Source organism: Triturus cristatus, chromosome 3_2, assembly GCF_964204655.1.
Source record: "Triturus cristatus chromosome 3_2, aTriCri1.1, whole genome shotgun sequence".
NCBI lineage: Eukaryota > Metazoa > Chordata > Amphibia > Caudata > Salamandridae > Triturus > Triturus cristatus.
Window position 1 is genome coordinate 1171717908 of NC_140584.1, and position 20059 is coordinate 1171737966.

Sequence of the window (20059 nt, forward strand, 5' to 3'; positions counted from 1 at the left end):
TCTTATTATGAATAAGACCTTCACCGACTAACATTCTAGTAAGGATCTTCAGTAATTCTGTTACTGTGAACATCATCAGCAGACAAGCTGTGGCTTCCCCTCTCTATGGGAATTACATTATCATACCCTAGGAAGTACCCGACATCATACCATAAGGTTACCACTAAGGCATCGTGATTCAGTCATTTGAAAACTACCATTCGGGCATCTTGATTCAATCATTGTCCCCAGAATTCTTGTCCTTAAGAGACCCCGTATCGCGAGAGGGTCGAGACGTCGACGGGTTTTTAAAAAGAGAGAGCCCTCGACACATCCAAAGAATTGATTGTGCTATATTTCCATATTGGCTCCGCTCTTATGTATCAATAACAATCATTACAAATTTTTCTACTACGATGTTTACACCACACGGGCTTGGTTATGGTTATTTCACTGGGGCTCATTATTCACATTCAAATACGTAAATGTATATGATGTAAATACACTGACAGGAAATATTTTTCTTATGCTCTTTTTGTGTAAAAATTTATAACAACTACTATCCAAGAATAAATACCACTCACTTTGGCTAAAGTGAGGAGGAAAAACATTATTGTCCTGTGGATCGTAACGTAAAAACTGCTTAGATATTGATATGCCATATTGAACTAGGGCCTTATTCAATTATTGTTCACCAATTTTGTTTAAGTCAAGCAGGATACATTAATTGCTGCGATAAATTATCACTCGATTGAAAAATGAGTTCCTTCTGAACACTGTTTCTGCAGAAAATTCCGATTTGTGGGAGCAGTTTAATGCATCAAACAGAATATAGTATTGATGATGAGCGGCCTCAGTTGAATTTACAAAAGCTCCAACATTACAATTGACATTGAAATTTAGATTTTTTTCTTTTCTATGTGTTTGTGAATTACATACAATTTTTCATTAGTGAATTTGCTTAAGGAATGCTTCTTTTTGTATTTTTTTAATGTATTTTTCTGCGGTTCAAATCTTTGAAAACGCTTGGACCGAATCCCCAGAGTCCTCAGTGGGTGTCCCTGGAATTCAATAATAATTCAGTGAGGGTCCTCGGGTGGGTTCTAGTAATGATTAAGTGGAGTACATAGAACTCAAAAGGTTAATTAAGAACCACAGATGCAGAGAATACCCAAAAAACATACATCAACACTTCACGCAAGTGTGCAGCTAGAGTCACACAAAACCAAACATGCAACAGAGATGCAAACACAATGATACATGCATCTTAGTACACACAGACGCCCTGGGCATTGCACGCACAAACGCACATAGACAAACAGGTTGTGGGATTGCGTACACCAGGGGTTCCCAACCTGGGGTGCCCGCACTCCCATGGGATGTGAGATGGCATTTCAGGAGGTGCAACATTTTATGGACTGAGTTAAAAGATATTTTTTTTTACTTCAATTTGTTCACCCGCAGTACTATATGTGGTTCAATCTGTGGTTCAAAAAATAAAAATACGACTATTCATTTTTAAATGTGATACTACTTTTGTAGGGGGTGCAGACGTTAATCAAACATTTTGTTGGGGTGTGGGGCATAGATAAAGGTTGGGAACCCCTGGCATACACACACACCTCAGCAGCATTCTGCACGGGATAACACTCACACACTGATTCCTAAGCTTAGAAGCGGACCTGATAAGAATGTTTGATTGGCCGAGGAGACCTGTCCGGTCCCATCCTTGATCGCTCAGGCATTTTAATTACGACCTGGAGCAGACAGGATCCTTACATTAATCATGAATTAATTAGCAACAAGTCCCAGATTTCAGAGCCGAGCTTCTCGGCGAGAAGCATTCCTGAAATAGTGGGACTTGCCTTGAGGCGACACCTATGAATTCCTTCTGAGAAGCGCGTGTTTTTATCTCGCCAGCTGATCACTTCTCTCCTCTCTCTCTGCCTGCAGGCCGTCAAGAACCACATGCGGACGGAGTGCAAGTGCCACGGCCTCTCGGGGTCCTGCACGCTCCGCACCTGCTGGAAGAAGATGCCCCACTTCCGGGAGGTAGGCGATCGGCTGCTGGAGAAGTTCAACGGGGCCTTCAAGGTCATGGCCGGAAATGACGGCAAGTCCGTGGTGCCGGTGGGCCACAACATCAAGCCACCCGACAAGCGGGACCTTATCTACTCGGCCGAATCCCCTGACTTCTGCTCGGCCAACCGGAAGACGGGAGCCCCCGGCACGAGGGGGCGAGTGTGCAACAGCACCGCCATGGACATGGGCGGGTGCGACCTGCTCTGCTGTGGCCGGGGCTACCGGGAGGAGACAGTTGTGCTGGAAGAGAACTGCCTGTGCCGGTTCTACTGGTGCTGTGTGGTGCAGTGTAAGAAGTGCGTCACCAGGAAAGAGGTCAGTGTGTGCTTGTAAGGACAGGGACCCATACTGGACATGGTTATCAGCGGTGACGTCCCCAAGCCAAAGAACCCTGGTGGGGCTGGGAAGCCTTGAGAACCTGCCCCACTGGAGCACAGCATTGTTATCCCCCGAGCCGCAGCCTAGCACTTGTTCCAGAACCTGTAAGATGGCGGAAGCCAGGAAAGGGATAAATAAGAGTGGAACGTCCCTTCAAGTGACATTTGCGAAGGATAAGACAAAGCACAGAGAAGATGTATCTACACCTCCAATCGGAGAGAAAAAGGACTGAGTGAGGATGAGTGAGGCTCCACACTTTGGCAGAATCAGGCACAGATTATGAGCTTCTTAACGTGTGTCGTGACTGCAGAAGGTTAGACCAGACCTTCACTTTCCAATGATCTGATGTGGGCTTGCTTCATATAAAGTAGGCCTTCATCTTCCGTCAGCATGCATTGGGAAAGCTAGGGCGCACTGAAGGACACATTCGAGGGTGCCAGTAGCGGTCAGTGGTGCAGGATGAGGGTGGAACAAAAGAACTGTCACGGCATCTGTGTTGTCACAGAGTACAATGAAAGATTTACTGTCAGAGGTTTGTGCTTTTGGGTTGGATGGAGAGAAGGGTGGCTTTCATGTGGCTTTTGATTTAGTAAAGTGTACATCAAGTCTTTACCTCTGAGCAGCATGGCCAAGACATACAACATGCAGCAGGCTTTTATCTCCGAGTAACTGGAGTTTGATCATGAATGAGAGAAGACGCTATGTCCAGTGACAGGTGTTACATCAACCTTGAGGAATATTGGTCGGTCTGCATGTTCGGTGGCATGGAAAGGTCAGACATGAAGTATAACTGCAGTGGGAGGGGTCAGGCACGAGGGACAATAAATAGAAATTATTGCAGCGATAAAGATTGGAGCAAAGATGAGATGATGGGCTGAAAACAGAGATGAGGCACATTAATATGCCTTCACCTTCAGGGATGTGGAAGGCCACAGGTTGTAAAGACAACAGATCTTCACCCATAAGGATACGTGTTAGATAGGAGAGGGAAAAGAGACAGCTACTTGCAGTTCTAGGTCATTATATCGAGGTTGAAAATACAGAATATCATATCCGCTACATTGTCAAGGAAAGAATATATTTACTATTCTTAACTCCACAACTACTTACTATGATGCAGTGGGAGGTGATCTTGTGAATGCAATATTTTTGTCATGTGGTATACCACACGTGAAACAATGAGGTTATACTTTCTTACAGTGGCGGCTGGTTATTATACCAGGGAGGAGGTCAAACAGGACACTCACACATACATAAATATACACTCACTCACCCATGCATTCACACATGTGCACACACAAATCCTTTCACAACACTCACTCCCAAATATTCATGCATGCACGCGTGTGCGCACCAAACATTAAAGAGAATCACACTTACCTGCGCAACTCTGTCTTGGCGGTCCTAGAAGGGTTGGGACTACTGCCTTCTCTCGTTGGCTGACCAAAGGCAGGCAGCAGTCCCTACCTCATCACAGACTGGGATGGAGTCAGTGAGAATTGTTGACCCCACCCCACTCTGTGACGAGTTATCAGTGATTGACACTCGGCCCTGGACACCTCAGGGCTTAAAATCGAAGCACCCGAATCCAAGGCAATCAGTGATGCAGCCCAAGTCACCTCGCCTCGAGGTGCTTTGCCAGGCTAAAGAGATCACGCCCACAGGAGCTGTGACATCCTCAGCCCGGCAAAATTCAGCTCATTTAGCGCATGTCAAGCTCATGCCTGACCTGAAAAATTATTGTTGGACTGAAGGTGCCTTCTACAGGTGCAGAGACATGTGGTGTGTATAACATGATTGAATCGTCAACTCTTGACCCTCTCTGACCTTTAGGGGTAGGGTGAGTCGATATGAGAAAAGAGGCAGGTGTCTGCCTCCAGAGATCTGATCAGAAACAGATATGAGGATAAGTTAGTGGTCTTCACCTCCAGTGAGGTGGACGGGGGAGGCAAGATAAATAAAAACTGTTGTTCACATTCAGTTAAGGGGTTCTTTAATAGATGGATCATACAGCAGGTGTTAAATTCAATTCCAGGAATAGGCATTTGTTTATTTCCAGTGGATTGAGGACAATGAGCAGGGGCTCATGTTCTTTGACAAGAGTTGGGCAAGAGATGCAGACTAGACGTGGACTGGGCAAAAGATGAAGACTCCATTGACATGGCTTGTGTCTCCTGTGGGGAGTAGTTAATGGTATGGCTGGACTCCAGTAAAGATGGAGACTGGGTGGTGTTTGATGCTTCAGAAACATGGAGTGGATTAAAGACAAGAGACATTCTAGAGTTTACCTCTAGAGATGAGGGCTAGTTCATATATAGCAACAGAAACAGGCATCCTTTCAGTGGCATTGAGTGATAAGTAAGAACAAATGATCCATCACACACCCTCAGGGTGCACATCACAAAGATAAGGGAATGACAGGCCATCCCATCACAGCAACAATATACACTTTGTGTTGGACTGGATCTAGTTTATGAAAAGGACATGTTGTTTTTGAGAGGATTATCGTTGTGGAAACATTTTTGTAAATTAAGAAAGAAACAACCTAACAACCCTGACTATTGATCCATTGGTTCAATTATATATTTTCCTCACCATAATTTTACATATAATACAGAGACTATGTAGAACATAGGTGGTTAATTAGCAGACCTGCTACAATTAAGTTCTCAAAAGACAAGAAAAATCGTATTAATTATAAGCATCTTTATATCTGTGACAACTAAAACCTGTTAATCAAACGACGTAATCCCTGAATGTATTTCTGTTTGTTATTGACACAATGTGCCTTACAAAAAGCCAAGCAAACCAACACAGCATGGTTTAAAATAAATATAGCGAAACAATCCCAGCGAGGGAGTTAAATCGCACTGTTAGAACACACAGTTTCAGCCTACGAGATTCACTTTTAAGGGCTTTGTCAAGTGTTTGTATTTTGCACAAGCATTGGCAATTAATATGTATTCCTATTTGTTATTGACACAATTTTCCTTACGACCCAATACAGCATGGTTTTTAATACATATAGCAAAATAATCCCAATGGGATAGTTACATCGGACTATAAGAACACAAGGTTTCGGCCCATGAGATCCACTTTTAAGGGCTTGTCAGGTGTTTGTTATTTTGGACAGGCATTGGCAATAAGGAAAATAATACATAGATGGATAATTATGATTTCTTAGAATGGCATTACAATTTTTATGAGTAACGGGAGCCATTGTGACATTGCTAATAATCACCTGTGGTCTTTGTATAGTAAAAATTAGATTCTTGGAGGGCTGTAAATGTACGCCCCTCTCTGTGTTTATTTTCATTAATGTACGATAACTTATGAAAGGTTACATGCCCTTGCATCAAATCACCTGAAAACTAAAAATGTCTGAAGATGGTTGAAGGAGGTGGAGCACAGGATGAAGGAGAATGAAAAATGATGGACTGATGACGACTGGATTGTTATCAAGATAGACCCGTACAGCTCACAATGCCATGACTAAGGATGCACTCTCTGCCAAGTTGTGTTACTTAGCAGTTGGACCAGATCAAAATTATTGTATGTGTGCTGTTCTTTTTTTTTTTTTTTTACTAATAAAGATATTTAAACATTTATGAAACAATGTTTAACCAATGCTAAAGTTCAGACACCAGTCGCTGTAAAAAAGGGGTGGGGGTGTTGAATCAAAATTGCATGGCCTCAGCGTTTCTTTACTTTATCAAAAACAATAGTTTAATATTTTGAATCATATGAGTCAATAACTACAGAAACATATGAGGGAAGATTTTACATGCAAATGGGTGATCATTTGAGGCTAGACAGGTGTTAAATAGCTATTATCCAAACCTCCGAATGTTGTGACAACAAAGCCAGTGCGGCTTCTAAGTACCTGTCTGTATAGCTGTATTTTATTCATCTTCACCATCCCATAATAGCACAACCTTAAAATAGTCATGGACAAACCTCAGTATGGTATTTCACAATCTCATACACTCAGTGCTATCATCCCAGAATGCTAGAGCACACTGCTATTGCAGCTCTTCTTCAGATGACAGAAGAGCATTTGGTCATTATGCGTGTACTTTAGGTAATGCAGAGGAGCCAGAATGCTGTGGAACATCTACAATGCCAACGTGCCGTGGCACCATTTCATGATTAGTACTGGTCAAATTCCAGCAAGCTATGGGGAACGCCATGATAGTAACTGCACACCCTCCGGCTTGGTACTATACAGTATAAGAGGTTATTGCAGAAATCCTACCATGATGCAGCTGATCTCAGCGTAGATATACCACAAATCCCAATCTGTTCTAGGCCATCTCACTACAGCTAGTAAATAAATCCCGCAATGCTTTGTCTCATGCTTGGATTCTCATGATCTTAGGGCAGAGTTAGAAAACTGGGAAGTACTAGTTATTCGTATTGTGTTGTTTTCTCACTGTCCAGGGGAACCGAACACACAAGGGTCCTCTGTGTAGTTGACCATTCAGCAGTAATCCTGTGAAGCAGTCAGGCGCGCCTAAGGCAAGTCCGTCTGCGCCCGTCCGCGACCCGACCTCGGCCAGCGCCAGGAACCCTGGACCCGCGACCATCTATCGGTACGACTCCGCCGCCATCTACGGACTCAACCCCGGAAGACTCGGATCATGAACACAGGCCTCGCCAAACACAACACAAGGCCAGTACTCCTGCCTCCACTGCCGCCAGACCCTCACCACCACAACGGCCCCCAACACCGTCGACGCCAACAACAAAAAGATGCAATCTCCTAAACGTACGCTCCGTACACAAGCACGCCACGGAAATCTGAAACCTTCTCGACTCCATCTCGTCCGACATCACCTTCTTCACGGAGACTTGGACCAATTCCTCCCCCCGCCCCCAACATCAACATCGCCATCCCAGACGGATACAAGATCCAAAGGAAGGACTGCCCCAACCACCCTGGAGGGGGCCTAGCCATCGCCCACAAACGCAGCTTCCGCCTCACTACCTTAAGCGAAACACTCCCCACAGCTGAACACCTGCATTTCAAGATCCAAATCACCCCCAACGCCACACTCTGAGGAACCCTCGTCTACAGACCCCCCCAGCCCCCGGGCACCCTTCGCCATCACCATCACCGACTTCATCGCACCCCACGCCATTGCATCGACAAACTACATACTCACCGGAGACCTGAACTTCCACCTGACAACCCTAACGACCCCAATTCCGCCACCCTCCGAGACAACCTCACCAGCATCGGACTCAAACAACTCATCACCACACCGACCCATCGAGCAGGACACACCCTCGACCCCATCTTTGCCACAGGAAACAGCTTCCAGTTCAGCCACACAACGCAACCACCAATGACCGACCGCCACTGCGTACACTTCACCATCGACAAACCCAGGGCACACAAACCTGCGCCACGCCCACCACGAAGGAACTGGAGCAAAGTCACCGACAAGCACTTTAACTCCACCCTCACCCGGAACAGCCACACCTGGACTTCATACGCCAACAGCGCAGCCAGAGGACTGCACACCTGGATCTCCAACTGCGCAGACGAGTTTGCCCCACTACGAACCCTGACAAGCAATGCCCCAGGAAAGCCGCCTGCTTCACCACCGCCCTCCAGGACACCAGGCGCACCTGCAGATGCCTGGAGAATTACTAGAGAAACACCAAGACAGCCAAAAACTACGACACCTACAAGAACCCCATGAAGGACTACCACAACCAAATCAAAACCACCAAAAGGAACTTCATCCACAACAAAATCCTCGCCAACTCCACCAATTCCAAGGCACTCTTCAGCGTCATCCAGGAATTCTCCAACCCACGCAGCAAAGCTACAGACATCACCCCCTCCCAAGACCTCTGCAACAAGCTTGGAACTTACTTTCACCACAAGATCAAAACCCTCTGCGACAATTTCACGGACCATCCTCCAGAAACCGCAGCCTCCCCCCACCCCCTCGGACAACAACCAATCAACCATCTCCAGCTGGACACCCCTCACGACCAAAGACACCGCCTCAGCCATGAAAGGCATCCACTCTGGGGCTCCCACCGACCCCTGCCCTCCTCACATCTACCACAGAGCCGCCGCCATCGCACCTGAACTGAAATGCACCATCAACACAACCTTCGAAATAGACACCTTCCCGGACGCCTGAAAACGTGCAGAAATCAGTCCCTACTCAAGAAGCCAACAGCGGACCCCACCAACCTCAAAAACTACCGACCCATCTCGCTCCTCCCCTTCGCAGCCAAAGTCGCAGAGAACTGGTCAACAGAGAACTAACACGGTTCATTGAACACAACCCCATCCTCGACCCGTCCCAATCCAGATTCCGAAGCAACCACAGCACATAGCGCGCCCTACTCGCTGCCACAGACAACATCCGCATCCTCCGGGATCAAGGACACTCAGCAGCCCTCATCCTACCCGACCTATCAGCAGCGTTCGACACCGTCTCTCACCGCACACTAGTCACCAGACTACACGACTCTGGCATACAAGGAACAGCCCTGGATTGGATCCAATCGTTCCTCACCGGAAGAAGCCAGAGAATCAGGCTACCTCCCTTCCTCTCCGACCCCACAGAAACTACATGCGGAGTCCCACAAGGATCATCACTGAGCCCGACCCTCTTCAACATCTACATGGCCCCCTAGCAACCATCGTACGAAAACATGGCCTCAGCATCATATCCTACGCCGACGACACCCAGCTCATCCTCTCCCTCACCGAGACCCCACCACAGCCAAACTCAATTTCCAGAAAGGAATGCAAGAAGTCGCTGACTGGATGACAAACAGATGCCTGAAACTCAACGCAGAGATGACAGAAGTTCTCGTCCTTGGAACCACCCCTTCAGCATGGGACAACACCTGGTGGCCAACAGCCCGAGGGAGCCCACCCAACCCCGCAGACCACGCCAAGAACCTGGGTATCATCCTCGACTCATCACTCACTATGAACCGACAGGGCAACGCAGTCACATCCAGCTGCTTCAACACCCTCCGCATACTCCGTAAGACCTTCAAATGGATCCCCCCGGAGTCAAGGAAGACAGTCACCCACGCACTCATCACCAGCAGACTGGCCTATGGAAACGCACGCTACACCGGCATCAACAAGTCCCTACTTCGCAAACTCCAGACCATACAGAACACCGCAGCTAGACGCATCCTTGGCATCCCCCGACGAGAACACATCAGCCAACATCTACAAAGACTCCACTGGCTCCCCGTAGAGAAAAGAATCACCTTCAAAATCCTCACCCACGCCTACAAATGCCTACACTACAACTGACCCGAATACCTCAATGACAGAGTCAACTTCCACGTACCCAAACAAAGCCTCCGTTCCTCCAACCTCGCACTACCCGAAACCCCGGGCATCCACAGATCCAGAGCAGGCGGAAGATCCTTCTCCCACATCGCAACCAAGACATGGAACGAGCTACCAGAAGACCTCAGACGCGCCCCCTACCTGAACACCTTCAGAAAGACCCTCAAGACCTGGCTTTTCGGCTAAGCAACACCAGCGGACCTTACCCCCCCCGCCCCAGCGCCTTGACACCCCCACGGGTGAGTAGCGCGCTTACAATTCCCCTTAATGATTGAGTCAAAGCTTACTCTAAGGGGTATATTTACAAGGAGTTACCACCACCTGAGGCCGCATTAGAAACAAGGCGCATTTTCATTGTTTGCGCTGGGTGCACATTTTTATTGTAAAGTCTGTTTATTGAAAGTAAAGCAAAAACAAAGGCCAAACAAATGGAGGACACATGTCCCTGTAAGAGAAGTAGCAAAATAAGTTCACATTCCATGTTACACGGTGAAACATCATAAGAAAACAAACACACGAGGAGCGTAGTCTAGACTATGCAAGATATCACCAATTCCTCCCTTACGTAGTATTTCAAATTATAGGAAAACAATGCATGCTGTACTCCCAGATCTTAATCAGCTTGACAGTATACCCACTTCCAGGGGAGTACACAGAGAGAGAACTGGGGAATAAGAGATACTCCATAGTCCGGTTGTCACGTGTGGGGTTTTATCATTGACACAGCCATAAAATCGTTGGGCACATGTTATGCATAGCCTCATAATAGGTAAGACCTTCTCATTAACTAAGGACTGTAAGAACACTAAAGAACTATAGACAATTTTATAGAAATAATGAAACAAAAAAAAGAAAAGAAACAACCAGAGGGAACTTCCCTCAAGGGGGGAGGGGGCAAAAGACGGTTTAGCTGTAATGATCCAGATCCCAAGTTGGGGACTAAAGGGATTTCGGGGGATGAGAGGACAGGCCCGTTGATTCAGGTGGGCTGTTCTGGGGATTCTGGCTTCCGACCCCTAGAGAAAGGCTCCAGGGAGTTTTCAAACAATTGTAAAGCCCCTAGTCAGGGGGGGAACCAACAAGGAGTGTCTAGTCCTGGTGAAATAGTGCATTAGTGATTGCCAAATGCGATCAAATCGTGTGCTTGTGCGGTTAATGCGGGCTGTAAGCAATTCTAGGGCTAAGACATCCCACAACCGAAGAATCCAAGTGGCTATTGGGGCGGGGGAGGTTCTTCCAATACAAGGCAATTGACTGCCTAGCAGCACCTAACAAATGAAAGATCAGGTGCCATTCTGCGTGTGTCATAGCTTTTAGCGTTAAGGGTTTAATGCCTAAAATCGTGACTATTGGGGAGGAAGGAATAGGAAAACCCACCAACTCTTTGATGTGGCTGAGGACCTCCTTCGAAAACATCGTGAGACTGGGGCAGGACCACCAAATGTGAATAAACTCCCCTCTGTCACTCTGGCACCTCCAACAAGTCGGAGGGGAGTTTGGTAATATTTGATGCAGGCAGGTTGGGGTGTAATACCACTGTGTCATCAATTTGTATGCTGACTCGTGTTGCGGGGTGCTCTGGCATACCCTTGGGATGTCCCTCCACAGTCGAACCCACCCCTCTGGAGGAATATCCTTACCCAGGTCTGTGGCCCATCGTGTCTGATATTCATGAGGTGTGGGTCATTCAGAATGTCTCAAAACGGAGTAGGTTTTAGAAATCAGACCCTTCGAACCTTCAAACTTGTAAACCAAGGATTCAAAGGGAGTAAGCTGTTGGGTGGCTTCCTGAGTATATGTCTGGGAGCTAAGCCAATGCCGTAGCTGGCAGTATTGCATACATGCCACCTCCGAGAGATGAAAGTTTTGCTTACATGGCTCGAACATACGGAAGTCGTTGCCCTGAAAAAGGTCTTGAATAACTCGACACTCTCCCTCCGTCCATGCACCAAATGCCTGAGTTTGCAGGGCAGGGGGAAACATGGGGTTGCATGCTATAGGTGTGTTAGGGGAGGGAAACGTCGTTAGACCCCGGAATACCGCCAGCCTATCCCAGATCTCTAATACCGTTCTCGTAGGGGTAGCTATGTGAGCACTGCGGGGCGGGCCCCTCGCGGTAGCCATGCCAGATCCCACAATGGTCTACAGGATACCGCCCAGTCCAAATGAAACCAATGCTTTTTGCTTTCACAAACTACCCATTCCGATATAAACCGAAGGTGACAAGCTCAGTAGTATTCCAAAAGGTTAGGGCACGCTAGCCCACCCCGGCTGCGGGGCAACATTACGATCTTATCAGAGAAGCTAGGACGAGAGATGCCCCATATCAATTTTGTTAAGCCCCGCTGTACGGCTAGAATATCCGCTTGTGGAATTCGGGTGGGGAGGGTTTGAAAAAGATAGAGGACTTTGGGGAGAAGAAACATTTTATTGGTATTGATGCGTCCTAGCCATGCAAGAGGAAGGCCCTTCCATCTGCACATTTCCTCCCGTATGGCTTTCCTATATCTAGGCCAATTGGACTAGGTCCAGGTCGAGAGTGTAGGGGTCAGGACAAGGCCCAGGTACCGAATCGACACGTCGGTCCACTGAACCGGAATCAAATCCTGCAGTTCCTGTACTTCTGAGGCCTGAAGAGTAAGATTAAGGGTGTGAGATTTAGTGAGATTGATACGATATCCCGAAGCATCCTCGAAGGACCTTAGGAGCATCGCTACAGCAGGGAGAGAGGTAGGTGGAAAGGATAGGGAGAGAAGAAAGCCATCAGCAAAGAGGTAAGCTTTATGTTCGTAGCCACCCATGGGGATACCCAGTATAACCTGATCTCGACAAATAGCAATGGCCAGGGTTTCCACCACTAGGGCAACTAGTAGAGGTGATAGCGGGCACCCCTGTCTGGTACTGTGATAGATGGGAATAGGGGCAGTAAGGCGCCCATTAAATTGGATGCGGGTAGTGGGTATTGCATAAGGACCTATCAGTTTAGAGATCAACCCCGGTCCCAATTCCACCTTCTGTACGACTGCTTTGAGAAAGCCCCAATCCACTCGATCGAACACCTTCTCCGAGTCGTGGGACACCAGACAGGCAGGAATACTTCTGTATCATGCTTTTTCCACAAGGTAGGCTATCCGGCGGATGTTGTCTGCTCCCTGACGGTGACGGATAAACCCCACTTGATCAGGGTCAATAAGACCTGGAAGATGGTGTTCCAAGCGGTTTGCCAAAATTTTCGTGTAGATCTTGGCGTCGGTGTTTAACAAAGCAATGGGACGAAATTACGCGGTCAGGGATGGTCTGTTCCTAGCTTGGGAATAAGCACTACTTCCGCCTCATTCATTGTGGGGGTGAGACCTGGCCCATCTGTGAAACTATTAAAAAGAGGGAGCATATGATCACGAAGTTGTGGACAAAAAACCCGGTAGAAAGTGACCGGCAAACCATCAGGACCCGGGATTTTACCAATGAGGAGTTGCGTCAGCGCTTTGGCAATTTCATCATGGGTAATGGGGCCTCCTAAAAATTTCGTAAAATAAGGATCAATAGGGTCACAAGGGCAGGAGTCAAGAAAGGCAGAGACAGCGTCGTGGGGACAAGGAGCATTTGCGCAGAGATCCCTATAGAAATTCTCTAGCGCCAGCCTTTTGTCCGCCTCCGAGATGGCCCAAGTGCCATCCAGACGCTTGAGCTTAGCAATGTGAGCTTGTGTTGTCTCAGCTCGGAGTCCACGTGCTAGACATGCCCCAACCTTGCCCCCGTGTAGAATTTCTGCTTGAGGGTGAGTAGGAGTCACTCCGCCTTGTTGGTAAGCTCAGTTAACCTCGTAGTTCGGCAAGAAACAGCTTGTTGCGAAGGGACGGGTACACGTGGTCTTTGCGTTCTAAAGTTTTAAAATCTCTAGAAAGAGTGGATTCGATCAACCAAGCCTCTCGGGTCCTGGCAATCGAAATAGACGTGATGACCCCTCAGATAGTAGCTTTGAAGGCATCTCATCGAAACTCCTCAGGAGCATCAGAGAGGGTATTAGCAAGAAAGAAGGTCTCATTCTCCTTTCGGATACCAGCCACATCTACAGGGTCCCGGAGGACCTGAGGGGGCAGTCTCCATCGAGGTAAGCGTTCCCTATGTGAATCAGGACATGTGTGTGATCCGATAGGGATATATCAGAGATCTCCGCAATACACAGAGTATGTATCAAGGGGAGGGAAAGGAAAAAATAGTCTATACGAGAATACGATCGATGCGCACGAGAAAAGAAGGAGTAATCCTTAGAATCCGGGTGTAGGTGTCTCCAGGCATCAACTAAACCGAAGTCAGTGATGGCATTCCGCAGTGTCGTCGACATCGCCCCGGCGGTGTGATGCGCTTGTGCAGTGCGATCCCATTCTGGGTTCCAGACCAAATTAAACCCCCCCCCCCCAAGGACAATAGGAGTTGTGACGGTCTGCAGGAGTTCCCTGAGGTGCAAGCGAAGATAAAAATCCTGATTTTGATTAGGAGCGTATATGTTAACAAAGGTTAAGGACCACCGACCCCAGACCATGTGTGCTTTAAGAAACCCCCCACCATCGTCTGCCATGATTTTGGGAGTCACCCCTCGCCAGCATGGCTTGAAGAAGATGGCCACCATACTCGTTTTAGAAGAGGAGCAGGCCCAATATTAAGTATGGTATCTGGGGTGTGACATGAGGCGAGTGTCGATAGGAAGCAAGTGAGTCTCCTGAATAAAAACCACATCAGGGTAATGGTGAAGCAGATATCTCCACACCTGCCGGCGCTTGTTAGGAGAGTTCAACCCTTTAACATTTAGGGAGAGAAATTTAATTGGGTTAGTCATAATTTCACAAAGAGGAATGTGCGTCCCCTACCACCCGCACAGTAGCATCGTAAGCCCACGGGACTACCCCCAAGGGTCACCCACCCTATTCGAAGAATTAGAAAGCCATCACCGGGCTCTGATCCAACAGAGCATGGTCGAGCGGGTCCCAGTGAGGCACCCTTGGTGAGTTGCAACACCCCAGCCCCCAAAATCAGCGCATCCAAGGGGAGACGTGGATGCGGGGGTCGCTGCTGACCTTTTGGTCTCTTAAGGGCCGTCGTATTGCTGCTGCTATTAGTGATTGAATCTATGCTTTTATCCTGTGTGATTCGCTGCTAGACCGCGTTCGGTCTTTTATTGTGTATTTTAATCTGTACTAGGCTCATTCCCCACATACTCGCACCTTAAAACAGCCATCCTCACCTGCTGCTTGAGCGGGACCCCTTCACTCTGCGTTGTGTCCGCGCCATCTTGGGATAGTCTCGGGGGTGTGAGCAGACGCCATATTGGAGGGGCACCAGTCTCATCAGACGACAGAGTATAAAACAGGGCAAATGCAAGCGCGCAGCGCGTGCGCCGATTGCGCGCCGGAGGCGCGCCAGAGACAAGCCCGTCTGCGCCCGTCCGCGTCTCGGACGAGTATCCGACGACACAAGTTGCCCCTATCGACACTAAGGTACACCGTTCCTATTCCAGAATACAGTTGTTAGAGATAGGTAGCAGGTCATATACGCCTGCCTCTGCTAATATTGAAAAGTTCACTCTCCTTGGTTTGGTCATAGACAAAAGATGTCTGAAAGTACAGAACTATCTCATTTGCGGATTGCTAAATAGCCGGTCACTGGTAAAACACCACACGGAAATCACACTGCTGATCGAAGATCTGAAGCTGGATGCACTTTTCCTTACGGAAACTTGGATTAGAGCCGATTCAGCAGTGGAGATTGGCCTTGCCTGCCCCGAGGGCTTTAAAATCTTACATAAACCCAGGAATGGGGGCAAAGGAGGCGGGGTGGGTTTGATTTATAGGGAGGAACTCCGGGTTACCCTGCTACAGGTGGACGAGGTTAAGGGAATCGAAGTGATGGGCTTCTCATTTCACGCAGCTAGTGGCAATCTACTCACTGGCTTGCTCTGCTATCGCCCCCCAGGGAGTGTTACCTCATTGCACCCCCTCTTGAACATCATCACCAATCTATCATTATCCCACTCCAAAATGATCATACTAGGGGATTTCAACCTGTGGGAGAACGCCAGTATGAAGAATCAGCTAAGGGACCTGACCCATACTTGCAATTGTCTTGGCCTTCAGCAATTAGTCACCTCTGCCACTCATCGGGGAGGCCACATACTCGAACTCCTCTTTGCAACTGAGTCCGAGGTAGAACTCCTAAATATTTCACCACAAATCTGGACAGATCATTTTCTTATTCACTTCAAAATACAGTTATCTGATTTTCCAGCCCAAGCTAAAACCAAAGTGTTGTTTCGAAATGGGAGAGACTGGACTAAACTAGCAAGGATGGGTACTCTCCTAACTCCCCCTACAGTAAGCCCATTTCAAGCTTCCAGTACGGTGGAGGCAAACTATAATGTCTATCATGAGTTCATCACCGCCGATTTAGACCGTTTAATCCCCATGAAAAAGCTGAAAATCAGGGATAAAATCTCAGCGCCCTGGTATGATGAAGATCTGAGAACGCTAAGACAACATTGCAGAAGGGCCGAAAGGAAATGGAGGAAGGGATATTTAGACAGGGATAAGCTCACATTAAAATCAGTACAGAGCAGCTACAAGTCGCTCATTGCGGAGCGTAAGGCCAACTTCTATGCTGACTCTATAGTGCAAGCATCAAATGGGGCCAAGGAACTGTTTAAAATTGTAAGAACCATCTCGGCACCGCGTTGTCTAGAGAATAAAGTGGTAGCCTCACAAAAGCTATGCAATGAGATCGCCACCCATTTTAGGGATAAAGTGGCTAAGATAGTCGATCATTTTATGGGCAACAAAATAAACAGTCAGGATTCAGATAAGGAGGCGACCAGGAGGTCGTCCTGCAATTGCTCTTTGGCTTCTTTCCCCACTTTTACGGATCGGTCGTTCGATACGACAGCCTTTAGTATTTCCTCCGGTTCCCCTTTGGACCCCTTGCCTCAGAAGATGTGGAAGACCTATGGCCGCCTGACCTTCCCCTGGCTACGCCAGATTTGCAACCAGTCTCTGGAAGTGGGTCTGATTCCAGAGCATTGGAAACATGCGATGGTCTCACCCCTTATCAAAAAACCTACCCTGGATCCTACTAATCCGGCTAGCTTCCGACCCATCTCTCTCCTTCCTTTTCCTATTAAAATCCTAGAAAAGGTCGTGAGTAGGTCCCTCTCTGACTATTTAGAGGAATACCATTTGTTGGATAGGGACCAGTTTGGCTTCCGTCCCGGTCACGGAACGGAGTCAGCTCTGGTCACTATGCTGGACAACATGCGAATGCGGGCTGACAACGGGAGCACTGCTGTTTTAGTGCTCCTGGATATGTTAGCCGCATTTGATACAGTGAGCCATTCAATCCTGCTTGAGCGCTTGGAGGAGTTTGGGGTGAAGGGCCGGGCACTACAGTGGATCCGCTCCTATTTGGCGGGAAGATACCAGGTGGTGACCCTGGGGCCTTTTTCCTCGGAAAGAACCCCCGTAGCCTTTGGAGTACCGCAGGGCTCTAGCATCAGCCCCATATTGTTTAATATATATCTACAGCCGTTGTTTGCGATCATCAAGGCGTCAGGGGTGGAATTAATCAACTACGCAGATGATACGCAGTTGTTTTTTTCACTGGAAGGAAGACAGTCAGTCCCCCTTGAACAGTTTCAGACCTGCATGAGGATGACCATTGACTGGCTTCAGAATAACTGCCTGCAGTTCAATGCAGATAAAACCGAGCTACTTTACTACTCACCGTTAAGACAGATCCAACACTCACCAGTGGACTTCAGGCTCGTTCCGGACGAGGCTCCACTGGTGCCAGCCAAAACAATACGGAATCTTGGTTTTTTGTTCGATACTAATCTCCAGCTGGACTCGCAGGCAAATAAGACGGCCAGCGTCTGTTTTGGGCTACTACGGCTTCTCCGCCGAATCCTTCCACTTCTGCCCAATGACGCACGTAACACAGTTGTAAGGAGTACGGTACTAAGCAGACTGGATTACTGTAACTCCTTGTATTTAGGAGCCCCTCAATTTATTCTGCAGGGGTTACAGAGAATCCAATCAGCTGCTGCGAAATTGGCGCTAAACCGCAAGCATGACTCTTCCTCTACTCAGGCGCTATACGAGCTCCACTGGCTACCAGTTAGAGAAAGGGTTCTTTTTAAGTCCCTCTGTCTAATCTACAGAGCTACCCACGGGATGGGCCCAGCCCCTCTCCAGGAAAGATTTACCTATTACTCCCCCACAAGACAGCTGCGCTCTTCTAGCGCCAGTCTGTTGGCCCAACCTAGATTTAAACGCTCAAGGATGGGTGGAAGAGCCTTTAGTGTAGTGGGTGCCCGGATGTGGAATGTGCTCCCTCAGGGAATTAGACAGATGAACTCGCTAATGGAATTCAGAAAGAGCCTTAAGACCTGGCTCTTTCCAGTAGTCTGATGGCTCCTTGTTCGACCCCTCTCAGCATTGGTGACGCCATTTTGTCAGAGCGCCTGGATACCCGTAGGGTCACAGCTTGCGCTTTATAAATTTCAATACAATACAATACAATACAAAACAAACAACAGAAAAAGAAGAGAAAATAAAAATAAAAAATACAATAACAGATGACCAACTGGCCCAAACAATATCAGAGTCTATCAGGAACAGCACGGAGTCACTCTGGCAGGCCATTCTGGAAAAGTCACCATCCTAAAAGGCTCTGAGGAGGGGGGGTGCCAGACACATAAAAGTTCGGAGGTCTCTACCACCTACGTCCTGTGGCAATGTAGGGTAAAGCAATGGTTGCTCCAACCACCGGGCCATCCCAAGGAGACCAGTTACAATGATAATGGTGACACCCTCTGTAGGCACAGTTATTCCAATTAAGAGGGCCAATCGTTACCCTCCGATGTGTGCGGTGGACCGCTCCATGGACAATACTGAACCAGAACCGAGTCTTATCTCAAATAACTGGACAAGCCCACAATCCAGAATTAGATGTGAGGGACTTCAGGGCTATTTCGTGGGCTGGCACATCAAGTGGAGTGTGAATCCGCATGGTTTGGCGAATGTGCTGGAGAGGAAGAACCACTTAGAGAGTGAATGTAACTAATGATGTTTTTTTTAGTTTGTGAGGATACGAATTCCTGTATACGGTGTTTGGATCTAGGAGGCATGACAGTGGACCATAACGGGCAAAGATGCCCGTCACGATGTTCCCGTGATGAAGAAAGGTCCTCCCCTTCAGGCTCCACAGGGAGTTCTAGAAGCTGTTTCGCGTCTCTCAGCAAACGAAGGACCCGTCGTTTGCCCTCCCAGGTGAACATCAAAGCAAAGGGGTGGCCTCACTGGTACTTAATTGAGGCCTCTCAATTTATCCGTGATGAAGCGTAGCTGGCGCAAAGTCTTGAAAAATTTGTATCGAGAGGCCATTGTGTGAAACCGCCTTGATCCCCTGCACTTTTTTCAAAATGGCTTCCTTGTCTGCAAAGTAGTCGACTCTTGTAAGGATAAAGTCAGGCTGATTGCGTGGGCCGAAGACCCGGTGGGCTCTGTCAAGCATAGGCGGTGAGGCTTCCTCATTCTCCCTGATGGCCTGTAGGAGTTCTGCTGTACATGCTAGAATGGCCATTTCTTCATTGGTATGGGAACCAAAGAGAGATGTTCCGGAGAATGGGAGATTTAAAATCCGATGCTGAGACTCTAGCTATAAAGCTGTTAAGCGCAGCCATGAAGATCTTCATGCACAAATGCCATGTGCATATGAATGGGCAGCCAGAGAACCCCATCCGCTGCAGTACTAATCACCTGATTAGAAGCCAGCGCCTCTTTTTGAAGAATCTCAGAAAAATCTTGTCTGTCCTCTTTCGGCAGCTTTTCCTTAAAATGCTCCAAAGAGTCCCATAAAGACCTGTTGTAACGGCCCAACAGGGCTGCAGTGCTTGATAGTTTCAAGGAGGATGCTGCGGATCCGCATACTTTTCTCCCCCAAGAATCCTGAGCTCGACTCTCCTTGTCTGGAGGGACAGAGGACGAAGAAGCGACAGCATGAGTTTTCTTTGCTTCTACGATGATCACCGAGTCCGGTGGAGGATCTGACTTTAAAAATAAAGGCTCTGATGCCGCCGGCTTGTATTTTTTCTGAATCCTCACTGGGGCAGCTTTTATTGAGGATGGGGTGAGAAAAACGTTAATCACTGGCTGAAGAAGACCAGGAACCAGTGGGAACAAAGGCCTAGACATATACGGTTGATGGAGAGTCTCAAAGATGATAGAGGGGGAA

General features: G+C 47.9%; 1 protein-coding gene across 3 annotated transcripts in view; it reads left to right on the plus strand.

Moving 5' to 3' along the window:
- WNT6 (Wnt family member 6) overlaps positions 1-6039 on the plus strand; it is a 584989-nt gene extending 578950 nt beyond the window's left edge. For all 3 annotated transcript variants that reach the window (XM_085650054.1, XM_085650056.1, XM_085650055.1), the window contains exon 4: positions 1933-6039. In XM_085650054.1, coding sequence (XP_085506180.1) covers positions 1933-2394 — 462 coding nt within the window. In that variant the 3' untranslated portion in view covers positions 2395-6039. The remainder of the gene's footprint in view (positions 1-1932) is intronic.
- The last annotated feature ends 14020 nt before the right edge of the window (positions 6040-20059 follow it).